The 13,289-nt window shown below is 45.0% G+C and overlaps 1 protein-coding gene across 14 annotated transcripts in view; it reads left to right on the top strand.

The window, feature by feature from the left end:
• The window catches only part of LOC149286425 (RNA-binding protein Musashi homolog 2), a 538,943-nt gene that overhangs the window by 281,302 nt on the left and 244,352 nt on the right, over nucleotides 1–13,289 (top strand). For all 14 annotated transcript variants that reach the window (XM_089494106.1, XM_089494102.1, XM_089494104.1 and 11 more), the window contains exon 7: nucleotides 10,764–10,812. In XM_089494106.1, the coding sequence (XP_089350232.1) occupies nucleotides 10,764–10,812 (49 nt within the window). The remainder of the gene's footprint in view (nucleotides 1–10,763; nucleotides 10,813–13,289) is intronic.

Below are 13,289 nucleotides of genomic sequence, written 5' to 3'. Positions count from 1 at the left end.
TCCTTTTTGAATTGTGGCGCCCAGAACTGGACACAATATTCTAGGTGGGGCCTGACCAAAGCAGAATACAGTGGCACTATTACTTCTCTTGATCTAGACACTATACTTCTATTGATGCAGCCTAAAATAGCATTGGCTTCCCTTCCTCTCCTTCTTACTTGCTTACTTTTTCAGAGCCTGGTTCTAAATTCAGATTCCTCGCCACCGTTGGCTTGGCTTAGACAGGAGCACCAGAACGATGCCATTTTGTTTCCCAAGTTGAGTACTGGATTGCTGAGAACTGGAGGACGGAGGAGCTTGGACCTACAAGGCCTGGGCATCCTGGTTTACTTTACCTATATTGATGGCTTTGGGCAAGTTGCATGCTCTCAACCTCAGAGGAAGGCAATGGCAAACCTCCTCTGAACAAATCATGCTAGGAAAACCCCATGCCTTACGGTCGCCATGAGTCGGAAACGACTCGATATGACACAACAACATGATACCAATCCAATAAGAATCCAGACATCTGCCTGTGCCAGATTTCTACACAAACTATATAAAGTATACTGTATATACTCATGCATAGGTTTGGAAATGTAGGTCAAAAAACTTGAGTCGACTTATCCATGGGTCCATGGAAGTACTGTCTCTTAACTCTTATTTAAAAGAAGGAACCATCCCCTGGTGAAAAGCAGAGTATAATCTGTTCTGGAAGCATCGACCCCCTTCTACTCTCTCATCCATCCAGCCTTAAGAGTAAGCACAAAGTGTTATGTTTGCTGGAATTTTGTTACGTGCTTTGACGTTGTTTTGTTTTGCTTCATCCTTTAGATCCGTTGCTATATGCCCCTAAGTTTTACCCTCGACTTATCCTTCGATCATAACCAAATCAATATTTTTGACCCCAAAACATGCCCTCGACGTATACATGAGGTGGAATTATAGTCGAGTATATATGGTAGGTTTGTTGTTGTTAACTGCCTTCAAGTTGACCTCAGCTCATGGTGACCCTGTGGATGAGACATCTCCAAGCTCCTCTATCCTCCAGTTCTCTGCTTAGGTCTTGTAGATTCAGGTCCTTGGTTGAGTCTGTCCATTTGGTTTGCGGTCTACCTCTCTTTCTACCGCCATCTGTCTTTCCTAGCATTATGGCCTTTTCTAATGTGTTGTGTCTTTTTATGATGTGGCTAAAGAACGACAGCCCCAGTTTCGTCATCTTGGCTTCCAGAAGATTTCTGGCTCTATCTGTTCAAGGACCCATTTGTTTGTCTTTTTGACTGTCCATAGGATCCTTAGTACTCTTCTTCGGGATCACAATTCAAATGAATTGGTTTTCTTTCTATTTGCTTTCTTCACTGTCCAGCTGTCACACCTGTACATGGTAATGGGTAATATGATGGCTTTTTTTGGCATGAGAACTGTGGGGTTAAGAAGAAGCAGACGAAGATGACAGAGGACTTGCCTGGAAACAGTGTTTTCTTGCACATACCCTCTCTATTCTCAAGTGTATTTTAGTGCAAAGTAGTCTCCTGAAATATTTTGGGATGTACAAATACTGGTCTAGAGGACCACATCTGGCCCCAGGGCCAGACTGTGCGCATCTCTGCAGTGCAGAATGAGGAGGACATGGCCATCTAGGGCAAGAAACAGTTTCTCAATGTTCACCCCATATCTTCTTGGCAACATATGCACCCAGTACTTGTAGAAACTTGTTGACGTTTGGGGCAGGAGGTCATGCGCCAACTGGCCTGCGACACCATCATCACCTAGGCTACAGCTCATGCGGCGACAGCTCAGCTTCAGGGCCTGTGGTGCTTTCCCTGGAGACAAAAGAACAGATCTCTCATCGTCTGGGTTCCTTGCTGTTTGTTACCTTAGCTACAGAAGTAGCTTAAAGCATCTCCAGGAACAAAGGGATTTCAGAGCAGCTGCCTTCTGGGATGTCAGGAGCTGGCTGAAACTTCTCTGCCCTCAGGACAAGTTGCGTCCGGCTCAGATGCATCGGTCAGTACATCACCAACTCACGGCCTCCTCAAAACATCTGTCGTCTGTGAGACAGGAGAAGGAGATGCTAAAATCTAGCTCCTCCTTGGACCCCACCAAGCCAGTGTGACTGCAGGCAGAGAGCAAACAGTATTTAGACTTACGGGCGAAGCATATCGAAAAAGCTGCAGACAGAATACGCAGTAATATCTCCTGCCGCAGTGAAGTGGAACTGGAGTTGTTCAGATCTGATCCGCAGCAGAATGAGATAGCACAGTCCTCTTAGGCTGATAAAGCGGACTCTTGTTTTAGCCATAAGTCGCAAACGACTTGAAGGCACACAGCAACACAAAACAACGAGAACTGAGCATCCACGGAGGAGGTTAGCCATTGCCTTTCTCTGAGGCTGAGAGAGTGTGGGTTACCCAAAGGGTTTCATGGCCCAGTGCGAAATTGAACCCTGCTCTCTAGGGCCAGCACTTTAAACCACTATGCCATGCTGGCTCTACCCCATTATATACAGTGGACCCTTGTTATATGCTGGGGTTTGGTTCCCAGATCCCCCGTGGATAACAAAATCCGTGGATATTCAAGTCCCATTAAATGTAATGACACAGCAAAATGGTGTCCCTTATAAAAAATGGAAAATCAAGGTTTGATATTTGAAATTTATACTTTTGTTGAACATTTTCAAACCATGGATGCTTGAATCCATGTATAAGAAATCCGCGTATAAGATGGGCATAATAAAATGGTATCCCTTACATAAGATTTTGCCTCACTGGAAGAAATTTGGCCTCCTCTTCATAGTGTGTGCTCTCTCTGATTCTGGAATCTTGTTGTCGCCCTGTCCAAAGCAAATAAGAAAGTATTGATGATTTAAGAATATTGTTATTGGTATTACTACATTTTAAGAAAGCAAAATCTTAATTTCCCAAACAGACCCAAAACTAAGTAGGATTTCAGATGAGATCTGTTTCGGTTGTCTGGTCGAGCTGAGCTTCTGTTTCGGAAATCCGAACGCAAAATTAGATGGTAACCATATTGCTAGCCTCTCTTTTATGATAGCCAGTCCCTGCCGAATTGTTTTATATACATTAGAGGCATCCAAAGATATGGAGGACAAGGAACAAGCTATACCACTTCTCCCGCAATCTTTAATGAAGCAACTCCCATCTATTTTAAACACAGGGGATAAAATGTACTCTGGGTCCATCATAGCTGATCACTTTGGCCTGTTACAGACTGCCAAAATAAAGCTGCTTGGGGTCTCTTTGGAGGTATGCTATTTAAATGATGCATGGGTCCTAAGAGTCCGGAGGTTGCGCCAAAGCCACACTCCATTCCTAAGCACTGAAGTGCAGCTTTGGTGCAGCTTCCGGATTCTTAGGATGCATGCATCGTTTAAACAGCATACCTCCAAAGAGACCCCAAGCAGCTTTATTTTGGCAGTCTGTAACAGGCCTTTCTGAGCCTTTTAAGTACTATTCATGATCGAACAAAGTCATTAAGAATTTACAGGGCTAAATAAAACATGGCAATCCATTCTTTCTTGATTGCCGTCCTGTGCCATTTTATATAACGGGACTTGAGCAGGTCCAACCTGTTCCCCTTCAGCTGTGAATAGTGAAGTTGCTGCAGTTGTTGTTGCACCTTAGAGCTGTTTGCAACTCTCAGGGTTTTTCTTGTAAGCTTTGATCAGAGGCTATTGCCTTTCTCTGAGGCTGAGAGTGTCTTGCTCATCCAGTGGGTTTCCTCTCATTCAAACCCTGTTGTCCTAGAGCAGCCAGAGGAGGCACTCGGAGCCCTTTCTGTGGGCACATGTGCTATCACCCCAGCACAGAGTTTGCCAGAGTTTGGCCTGTTACAGACTGCCAAAATAAAGCTACTTCGGGTCTCTTTGGAGGCATGCTATTTAAATGATGCATGCATCCTAAGAATCCGGAAGCTGCACCAAAAGCTGCACTCCAGTGCTTAGGAATGGAGTGTGGCTTTGGTGCGACCTCCGGACTCTTAGGACCCAAGCATCATTTAAACAGCATACCTCCAAAGAGACCCCAAGCAGCTTTATTTGGGCAGTCTGTAACAGGCCTTTGTTACTAGAAAGCCAGAGGGACATGGCACTTTGCAATAGATAAGTGGGTTTTGAGTTGCAGTTTGGGCACTCGGCCTCGAAAAGGTTCACCGTCACTGTCTTAGAGTCTTAGGCCTGTTACAGACTGCCAAAATAAAGCTACTTCGGGTCTCTTTGGAGGCATGCTATTTAAATGATGCATGCATCCTAAGAATCCGGAAGCTGCACCAAAAGCTGCACTCCAGTGCTTAGGAATGGAGTGTGGCTTTGGTGCGACCTCCGGAGTCTTAGGACCCAAGCATCATTTAAACAGCATACCTCCAAAGAGACCCAAAGCAGCTTTATTTGGGCAGTCTGTAACAGGCCTTTGTTACTAGAAAGCCAGAGGGACATGGCACTTTGCAATAGATAAGTGGGTTTTGAGTTGCAGTTTGGGCACTCGGCCTCGAAAAGGTTCACCCTCACTGTCTTAGAGTCTTAGTATCACCAAAATGGAGAATTTCCTTTCACTTAATTTTTGCAAAACATGCCCAGTTTTGCACGTTTCTTCATCTACGGAATGGAAATAACTGGTTTTAAAATACCAGGTATAAGCGGAAGTGACACCGGAGAGACCTCCCTGTTCCTTGGTGATGTTGGTGGGAAGGAAAGTTAGTCGAAAAGAATTCAAAGCACCTTTTTGTCTCTCTTTAAAGGCCAGCGTCGGATCGAGGTGTGGTTTGCACACAGATCAAACGCAGGTGGACTAAATCATGCAAATAAATGGTGAAACTTGAAAGCCTTTTTTATTTATTATCACTCATAGATGCGTTTAGTCAGTCTAGAGACCCCTTCTCCCGTCTGAAGTGGAAATGCCAGAGTCGATGCAAATGTAGCCTCCCTTCCCTCTTTCCATCTCCTTTCCTTTTCAAAGGGCCCTTTGAATTTCTTTGTGGCGGAACAGTTTTCTGCCTGGGACACCCTGTTGGGACCTCTTTCGGTTCAGCGGCTTTGCTGAAAGAAGGGTCACGACCTGAAATTTTCAGCCAGGTCTCTTTTCTCTTTTCCCTCTGGATGTGTCTCCAATTACGTCCCCCCCTTCGCCCCCTAAAACCGTCTCAGTGGATTCGATGTGGGGCCATGCGGATGGGGGAGAATGAGGCGGAGCGGGGAAGTGGCTTCATTTTCAGGAGAGGCATTTTGGACGGACAAAGAGCCCTTTGATTAGAGCAGCCCTTGGGTGTTGTATCACTTTTATCAGGGCTTGGGTTTCCGCAGGGTTGTGTATGTGTCTCTCTTTGTGTACACTTGTTTCTTTCCTTCTACTAGCTGCCTTAAGAAAGGCGGAATCATACCCGTTTTATCTGAGTATGGGCTTTTCCATGGCGGTGGTGGTATGTGTGTGTTTCTTTGCTGCACCATCTCCCAGGTGAGAGGAGCTTCGGCTCAGCTGTCAGGGCATGATCCCCTCTGGACTCGGACTTGCACAGTTCAGCATCTCCTCCTAGTGGAGCCGGAGGGAGTGAGGAGACGTCTCTCTGCACCAAAGTCCAAAGGAGAGGTCCGTAAAGTCACCCTGCACTAGCTCTGACCAAATGGGCCATGCAATACTTAACCACCCCTTCCATGAAATAAATGCATTCAGACCAAGGTAGCGCCCTTTTTTATTTCTGGCTCGTAAAGACATACAACTGAGGACTAAAGTTGGAATCATCCAGGCCCTGGTATTCTCAATTACAAAGTATGGATTCTCATATCTAGGATCAAACGTTGACCAGAATAGAGAGGCAGTCAAGAAGTAAGAAGACCAGGAATGGGAAGGGCAGCTATGAAAGGACCGGAAAAGATACCGAAGAGCAAAGACATACAACTGAGCACTAAAGTCAGAATCGTCCAGGCCATTGTATTCCCAATGCCCATGTACAGATGTGAGAATTGGACAGTGAAGGAAGCAGACAGAAAGAAAATCCAACTCATTTGAAATGTGGCGCTGGAGAAGAGTACTTAGGATCCCATGGACAGCCAAGAAGAGAAACAAATGGGTTCTTGAACAGATCGAACCAGGGCTCTCCTTGGAAGCTGAGGCCTGTTACAGACTGCCAAAATAAAGCTGCTTTGGGTCTCTTTGGAGGTATGCTGTTTAAATGATGCATGTGTCCTAAGAATCCGGAAGCTGCACCAAAAGCTGCACTCCGGTGCTTAGGAATGGAGTGTGGCTTTGGCGCGAGCATCCTAAGAATCCAGAAGCTGCACCAAAAGCTGCACTCCAGCGCTTAGGAATGGAGTGTGGCTTTGGCGCGAGCATCCTAAGAATCCAGAAGCTGCACCAAAGCTGCACTCCAGCGCTTAGGAATGGAGTGTGGCTTTGGCGCGAGCATCCTAAGAATCCAGAAGCTGCACTCCAGTGCTTAGGAATGGAGTGTGGCTTTCGCGCGAGCATCCTAAGAATCCAGAAGCTGCACCAAAGCTGCACTCCAGTGCTTAGGAATGGAGTGTGGCTTTGGCGCAACCTCCGGACTCTTAGGACCCATGCATCATTTAAATAGCATACCTCCAAAGAGACCCCAAGCAGCTTTATTTTGACAGTCTGTAACAGGCCTAAGATGATTAAGTTGAGACCATGGTACTTTGGCCACTTCATGAGAAGGCGTGGGTCACTACAAGAAACTATAATGCTAGGAAAGGTAGAGAGGAGAGGAAAGAGACCACAGACCAGATGGATAGACTTGATCAGGAGGGTTCTGGGCTTGCAGGATCTGGGCAAGAATGCAGTGGAGGAGAGGGATTCTTGTCTCATCCACAGGGTCACCTTGAGTTGGAGTCAACTCGAGAGCAGCCAACAACAACAACCCCTTTAGCAACAACCTCAGCCACCTGAAACCCCAGTCAGAGGCCTGTTACAGACTGCCAAAATAAAGCTGCTTGGGGTCTCTTTGGAGGTATGCTATTTAAATGATGCATGCATCCTAAGTATCCAGAAGCTGCACCAAAAACTGCACTCTGGTGCTTAGGAATGGAGTGTGGCTTTGGTGCGACCTCCGGACTCTTAGGACCCATGCGTCGTTTAAATAGCATACCTCCAAAGAGACCCCAAGCAGCTTTATTTTGGCAGTCTGTAACAGGCCAGAGTTTTCATTTAAGATGCTTTAGGTCGCGTGGTCCAATTTTGCATCAACCTGCTTCCATTTCTTCTCTGGCTCTTTCAGCGACAAGCCTTATAGGCTCATCTTCCCCCTTCTTATTTTTCTTTAAGGAATCCGGACATTTTTCTACCTTCGTGGGCAGCATTTCAGGGGGAAAAATAGAAAGCACATTGGGGGGAAAATTCAGGGAATGTCCTGTTGTCCTTTAGCAACGCTGGTCAGTTTCGTGAGTTTCATCTGATTTCAGCGTTGTTTGGATTTTTGGAATATTTGCATATACAGAATGAGATACCTTGGAGATGGGACCCAAGTCTAAGCATGAAATTCATTTATGTTTTGTATACACCTTATATACACATAGCCTGAAGGTAGTTTTATACACAATAAACAAATAATTGTATGCATGAAACAAACTTTCTATGTAGTGAACCATCAGAAAGCTAAAATATCACTTTCTTCTTCATGGTCTCTGCGAATCACACAAATGGGTTATTCTGAGCCTACGCAGTACACTTCGGAACCTTCTAGAGCTGTTAGAGGCGTTTTGGCGGTAGCTCGCCAACCGCCTTAGTGGCCAGTTTCCTACCTAAACTCTCCGTTCCTTTTGTGCGCCGCGCTAGCATCATTTAGGAACTCTTCAGATACTCATTTTCCTGTCAGACTTCAAAATTCTATTTAACAGGACCAATCTGCGTTTTAGTGCTAATTTTTTAAAAATACCATTGTTCATAATTTAAAACTAACACTGCAATATCTTAAGAGAATCGTGCGCTTCAATGTGAATTTAAATTCTGAGGTAAAGTTGTTTTAACGACAGCTTGCATTGCGATTTCTTAGAGAATCGCGCACTTCAATGTGAATGTAAATTCTGAGGTAAAGTTGTTTTAACGACAGCTTGCATTGCGATTTCTTAGAGAATCGCGCACTTCAATGTGAATGTAAATTCTGAGGTAAAGTTGTTTTAACGACAGCTTGCATTGCGATTTCTTAGAGAATCATGCGCTTCAATGTGAATTTAAATTCTGAGGTAAAGTTGTTTTAAAAACAGCTTGCATTGCGATTTCTTAGAGAATCATGCGCTTCAATGTGAATTTAAATTCTGAGGTAAAGTTGTTTTAACGACAGCTTGCATTGCGATTTCTTAGAGAATCGCGCACTTCAATGTGAATTTAAATTCTGAGGTAAAGTTGTTTTAACGACAGCTTGCATTGCGATTTCTTAGAGAATCGCGCACTTCAATGTGAATTTAAATTCTGAGGTAAAGTTGTTTTAACGGAAAAACACTGAGTTTAGGGGAAATGAAGCTAAAAAACTGTAATTTTATTGGAACAATATGTTGAATACTAAAATAAGAGTTAAAACCTGCTGTGAGGCTTAGTCTGGCTCGTGGGCCACACTTAGTAAGTTAATAGGCAGAACTGGGCTTGAAAACTGCAATTCCCAAAATAATACAAAACTATAACAATTCCTCTGCGTCTCACACCTTGTATAGAAATGAGTACACACAATATTATTATAGTTGCAGAGTGCACAGACAGAGGCTTGGATGGAAAGGGATATACAGTATGCCCAAAGCAGATAAAAGTGTACAAAAGATACACAAAAAGACCAGACGCGTTTCGACAATTGTCTTCATCAGTGGTCCAAAGAATTAAGCCACCTTGTAAGGTAGAGAATGTGGGAACCACCTGTCCTTTTGGTAAGTGGAAGGTCAACTCAGACCTTGAGCTCTGAGAGCTGACAAGCACTTGTGGGACACCCCAGCCTAGGCACGGCTCAAGGTCTGAGTTGACCTTCCACTTACTTGCATTGCGATTTCTTAGAGAATCGCGCGCTTCAATGTGAATTTAAATTCTGAGGTAAAGTTGTTTTAACGACAGCTTGCATTGCGATTTCTTTAGAGAATCGCGCACTTCAATGTGAATTTAAATTCTGAGGTAAAGTTGTTTTAACGACAGCTTGCATTGCGATTTCTTAGAGAATCGCGCACTTCAATGTGAATTTAAATTCTGAGGTAAAGTTGTTTTAAAAACAGCTTGCATTGCGATTTCTTAGAGAATCGCGCACTTCAATGTGAATTTAAATTCTGAGGTAAAGTTGTTTTAAAGACAGCTTGCATTGCGATTTCTTAGAGAATCGCGCACTTCAATGTGAATTTAAATTCTGAGGTAAAGTTGTTTTAACGACAACCCTTTTTCTTTCTGGGAAAAACCCGTTTTAATACAGTAGCCGCTGACCTCAACTGAGGTACTTTTCTTACCTATTACAGTTGGTTTTAGCAGTATTTTGTTTTCAACTATGTTGTAAACTTAGTTTTTGGTGGGTTTTTGGGGCTCTGTGGCCATGTTCTAGAAGAGTTTATTCCTGACGTTTCGCCATCATCTGTGGCTTTGGCATCTTCAGAGAAAGAAGAAAGTTTTTCTGAAGATGTCAGCCACAGATGCTGGCGAAACTTCAGAAATAAACTCTTCAGGGATGCTTTGAATTGGATTTCCTGCATGGCAGAATGGGGTTGGACTGGATGGCCCTAGTGGTCTCTTCCAACTCTATGATTCTATGATTCTATGGCCATAGAGCCCGAAAAACCCACCAAAAACTATGGATGCCGGCCACGAAAGCCTTCGACTTCACATATGTTTTAAGCTGTCGTATATGGATCCTACTTTGGGAGAAGGGCATGGTATACATTAAATATGAACAAATGAATAAACAAACCAAAGACTTGACTTCATAGGGTCGCCTTTTATGGATAGGGAGTCCTTTCATGTTCAATGGAAGAAAAGGAAATGCGTTGCTAAAGAAAGGACTCAGATCTGCATAACTGTTGCGCATGTTAATTTAGATGCCTAGATGCAAATTTCTCAACCATGCACTGTATTTACATTGAAATGCAATACATCTTAACCTTGTGGAAGGGCTGTGACTAGGGCCTGTTACAGACTGCCAAAATAAAGCTGCTTTGGGTCTCTTTGGAGGTATGCTATTTAAATGATGCATGCATCCTAAGAATCCGGAAGCTGCACCAAAGCTGCACTCCAGTGCTTAGGAATGGAGTGTGGCTTTGGCGCAACCTCCGGACTCTTAGGACCCATGCGTCATTTAAATAGCATACCTCCAAAGAGACCTGAAGCAGCTTTATTTTGGCAGTCTGGAACAGGCCTAGATCACCTGTATATCTGCTGCTCAGTTTGAAGTCCAGAGGATGCTAAGAATGGTGGACGGGCAACTTTGCAGCTCCATCTGCTCAATGTCTATGGATTCTTGATTCTTGACCAGACAACTGTCCTCAAATCCTTTTGGTCAAGAAGATAAACCATCCATAATTTGAATATTCTAGTACTCACAATGAACCTGTTGCACTAAGATCTAGCAATTACGCACTACTTGTTGTCGTTAATTCCTGAATGCCTTGAAATCTGTCTTGTGTTTATAATCCAAACTGATGTACAAATTCCTCACGCCTAGCAGAGAAGAAGTTTGGGGACCAAGTCACATTTCTCACTTGTGATGCCTCTCAATTGCTTCCTAATTTACTTTTAAGCATCATTTTGCAACTAGTTGTAAAGATCTCTAAGCTAGACTCTGTTTCTTTTGTCTTCTAGGTAGAGGACGCCATGCTTATGTTTGACAAGACCACCAATAGACATAGAGGTAAGGAGAGAATATGGCCCACGGGTCACTTTCAAACTTTGCATTTACATTGGCCCCATACAGACAGGCCAAAATAAAGCTGCTTCGGGTCACTTTGGAGGTAGTCTGTTTAAATGTTGCATGCATCCTAAGAGTCCGGAAGCTACGCCAATGCCACGATCCAGTCCTAAGCATTGGAGCGCAGCTTTGGCACAGCTTCTGGACTCTTAGGATGCCTACATGATTTAAACAGCATACCTCCAAAGTGACCCGAAGCAGCTTTATTTTGGCAGTCTGTATGGGGCCATTCTGTGGTTTATTGAGCAGTGTCTATTGTAGATAACAGAGGACTTTGCAGCAAAGGATATCGACAGTTGCGCACCAACATTCATTGTTTGCCCTAATAAAGAAATCTTTGATCTCGCTATGATACGTATTGCAACTGTCTAGTGTCTCATGGGGACAGTACTTGGTTTTTGCCGTTCAAAGATTTTGAGGTTGGTTATTTTCAATCATATCTAATATCTTCTTGTTCCAACCTGAGGTTTTTATGGTGGTATTTCGGTCAACGTGAAAAGCAAGGAGACAGCTATGTGGGTTAGGTGATCTCCTCTTTGAGTTGCTTGCCGTGATGAACGTTTTTCGGAAGGTTGTGATATTAGACCTCCTGCTCGTCTTTCGCACTTCTGACCAGCAAAGGTGAGAGGTGATGTTACAAGCAGAGTTTGTATGGCATATGCGTCCCTTATCCTTATAAGAACGCATGTTGCTTTTGCAAACAAGTTAACAAAAATCTCCACTACCTGAATGGATGTTTTTAAGATGGTTGTGACCGCAAAGTGGCTGCCCTCATTTCAGTTTGCTGCAGGGTTGGAGAGAAGTGTTGTTGTTGCGTTGTTTTGTCATTGGTGGAGGTCGGAAACCATTTATCTTCCAAAGGCTTTGGGCAACAAGCTTCCACAACCTCTGGTTGGCCTTGCTTTGCTGGTGGAGGCTGTGGGAACTGACGTCCAAAACATCTGGAGAGAGAAAGGTTACACATCTTAATACAGCAACATGGCTCCGTTTTCTACAGCATCTTTGCATAGCTGAGAGAGCTTGTGTCCTTCACCCCAGTAGCCCCATTCCTCACCGTTTCAAACCAACCCCAGATTTATTCTTCCCATCTCCTAGTGGGTCACTATCTAGCCTACTCCTTGGTCCCTGAGGATGCCCCATCTTTGGGTCTGTCCAGAATGTTGCTGTCCTTTCATGCCGCAGTGTATGGCCGGGACAAAGGGACAACTCCATATTGTGCCGCTAGACCTCATGTATGTTGTGATCATCTTGGGTCCAACGGACCTTCCAGGGTGCCAAAGGAGCTTTGCTGCATCAGCTCCAAAGCTGTAGGCCATTTGCAAGCTCTGTTTGGATTGCCATCCCATTCCTCATTGGAGCATCCCATGTTGGCCGCGGTTCGACAAGCAAAAATGTTGAGCATGAGGAATAGCAAGCTTTGGGGTCTCTTTGGAGGTGTGCTATTTACATGATGCATGGGTCCTAAGAGTCCGGTGGTCGCGCCAAAGCCACACTCCATTCCTAAGCGCTGGAGTGCAGCTTTGGTGCAGCTTCTGGATTCTTAGGATGCTCGCGCCAAAGCCACACTCCATTCCTAAGCGCTGGAGGGCAGCTTTGGTGCAGCTTCCGGATTCTTAGGGTGCTCGCGCCAAAGCCACACTCCATTCCTAAGCACTGGAGGGCAGCTTTGGTGCAGCTTCTGGATTCTTAGGATGCTCGCGCCAAAGCCACACTCCATTCCTAAGCGCTGGAGTGCAGCTTTGGTGCAGCTTCTGGATTCTTAGGATGCTCGCGCCAAAGCCACACTCCATTCCTAAGCACTGGAGGGCAGCTTTGGTGCAGCTTCTGGATTCTTAGGATGCTCGCGCCAAAGCCACACTCCATTCCTAAGCGCTGGAGTGCAGCTTTGGTGCAGCTTCTGGATTCTTAGGATGCTCGCGCCAAAGCCACACTCCATTCCTAAGCGCTGGAGTGCAGCTTTGGTGCAGCTTCTGGATTCTTAGGATGCTCGCGCCAAAGCCACACTCCATTCCTAAGCGCTGGAGGGCAGCTTTGGTGCAGCTTCCGGATTCTTAGGATGCTCGCGCCAAAGCCACACTCCATTCCTAAGCGCTGGAGTGCAGCTTTGGTGCAGCTTCTGGATTCTTAGGATGCTCGCGCCAAAGCCACACTCCATTCCTAAGCGCTGGAGTGCAGCTTTGGTGCAGCTTCTGGATTCTTAGGATGCTCGCGCCAAAGCCACACTCCATTCCTAAGCGCTGGAGTGCAGCTTTGGTGCAGCTTCTGGATTCTTAGGATGCTCGCGCCAAAGCCACACTCCATTCCTAAGCGCTGGAGGGCAGCTTTGGTGCAGCTTCCGGATTCTTAGGGTGCATGCATCATTTAAACAGCATACCCCCAAAGAGACCCCAGGCAGCTTTATTTTGGCAGTATGTAACAGG

Source organism: Sceloporus occidentalis, unplaced genomic scaffold (genome assembly GCF_023333645.1).
Source record: "Sceloporus occidentalis isolate IW3139 unplaced genomic scaffold, rSceOcc1.0.p SCAF_69, whole genome shotgun sequence".
NCBI classification, from domain to species: domain Eukaryota; kingdom Metazoa; phylum Chordata; class Lepidosauria; order Squamata; family Phrynosomatidae; genus Sceloporus; species Sceloporus occidentalis.
This window is presented reverse-complemented; position numbering and strand designations above follow the sequence as displayed.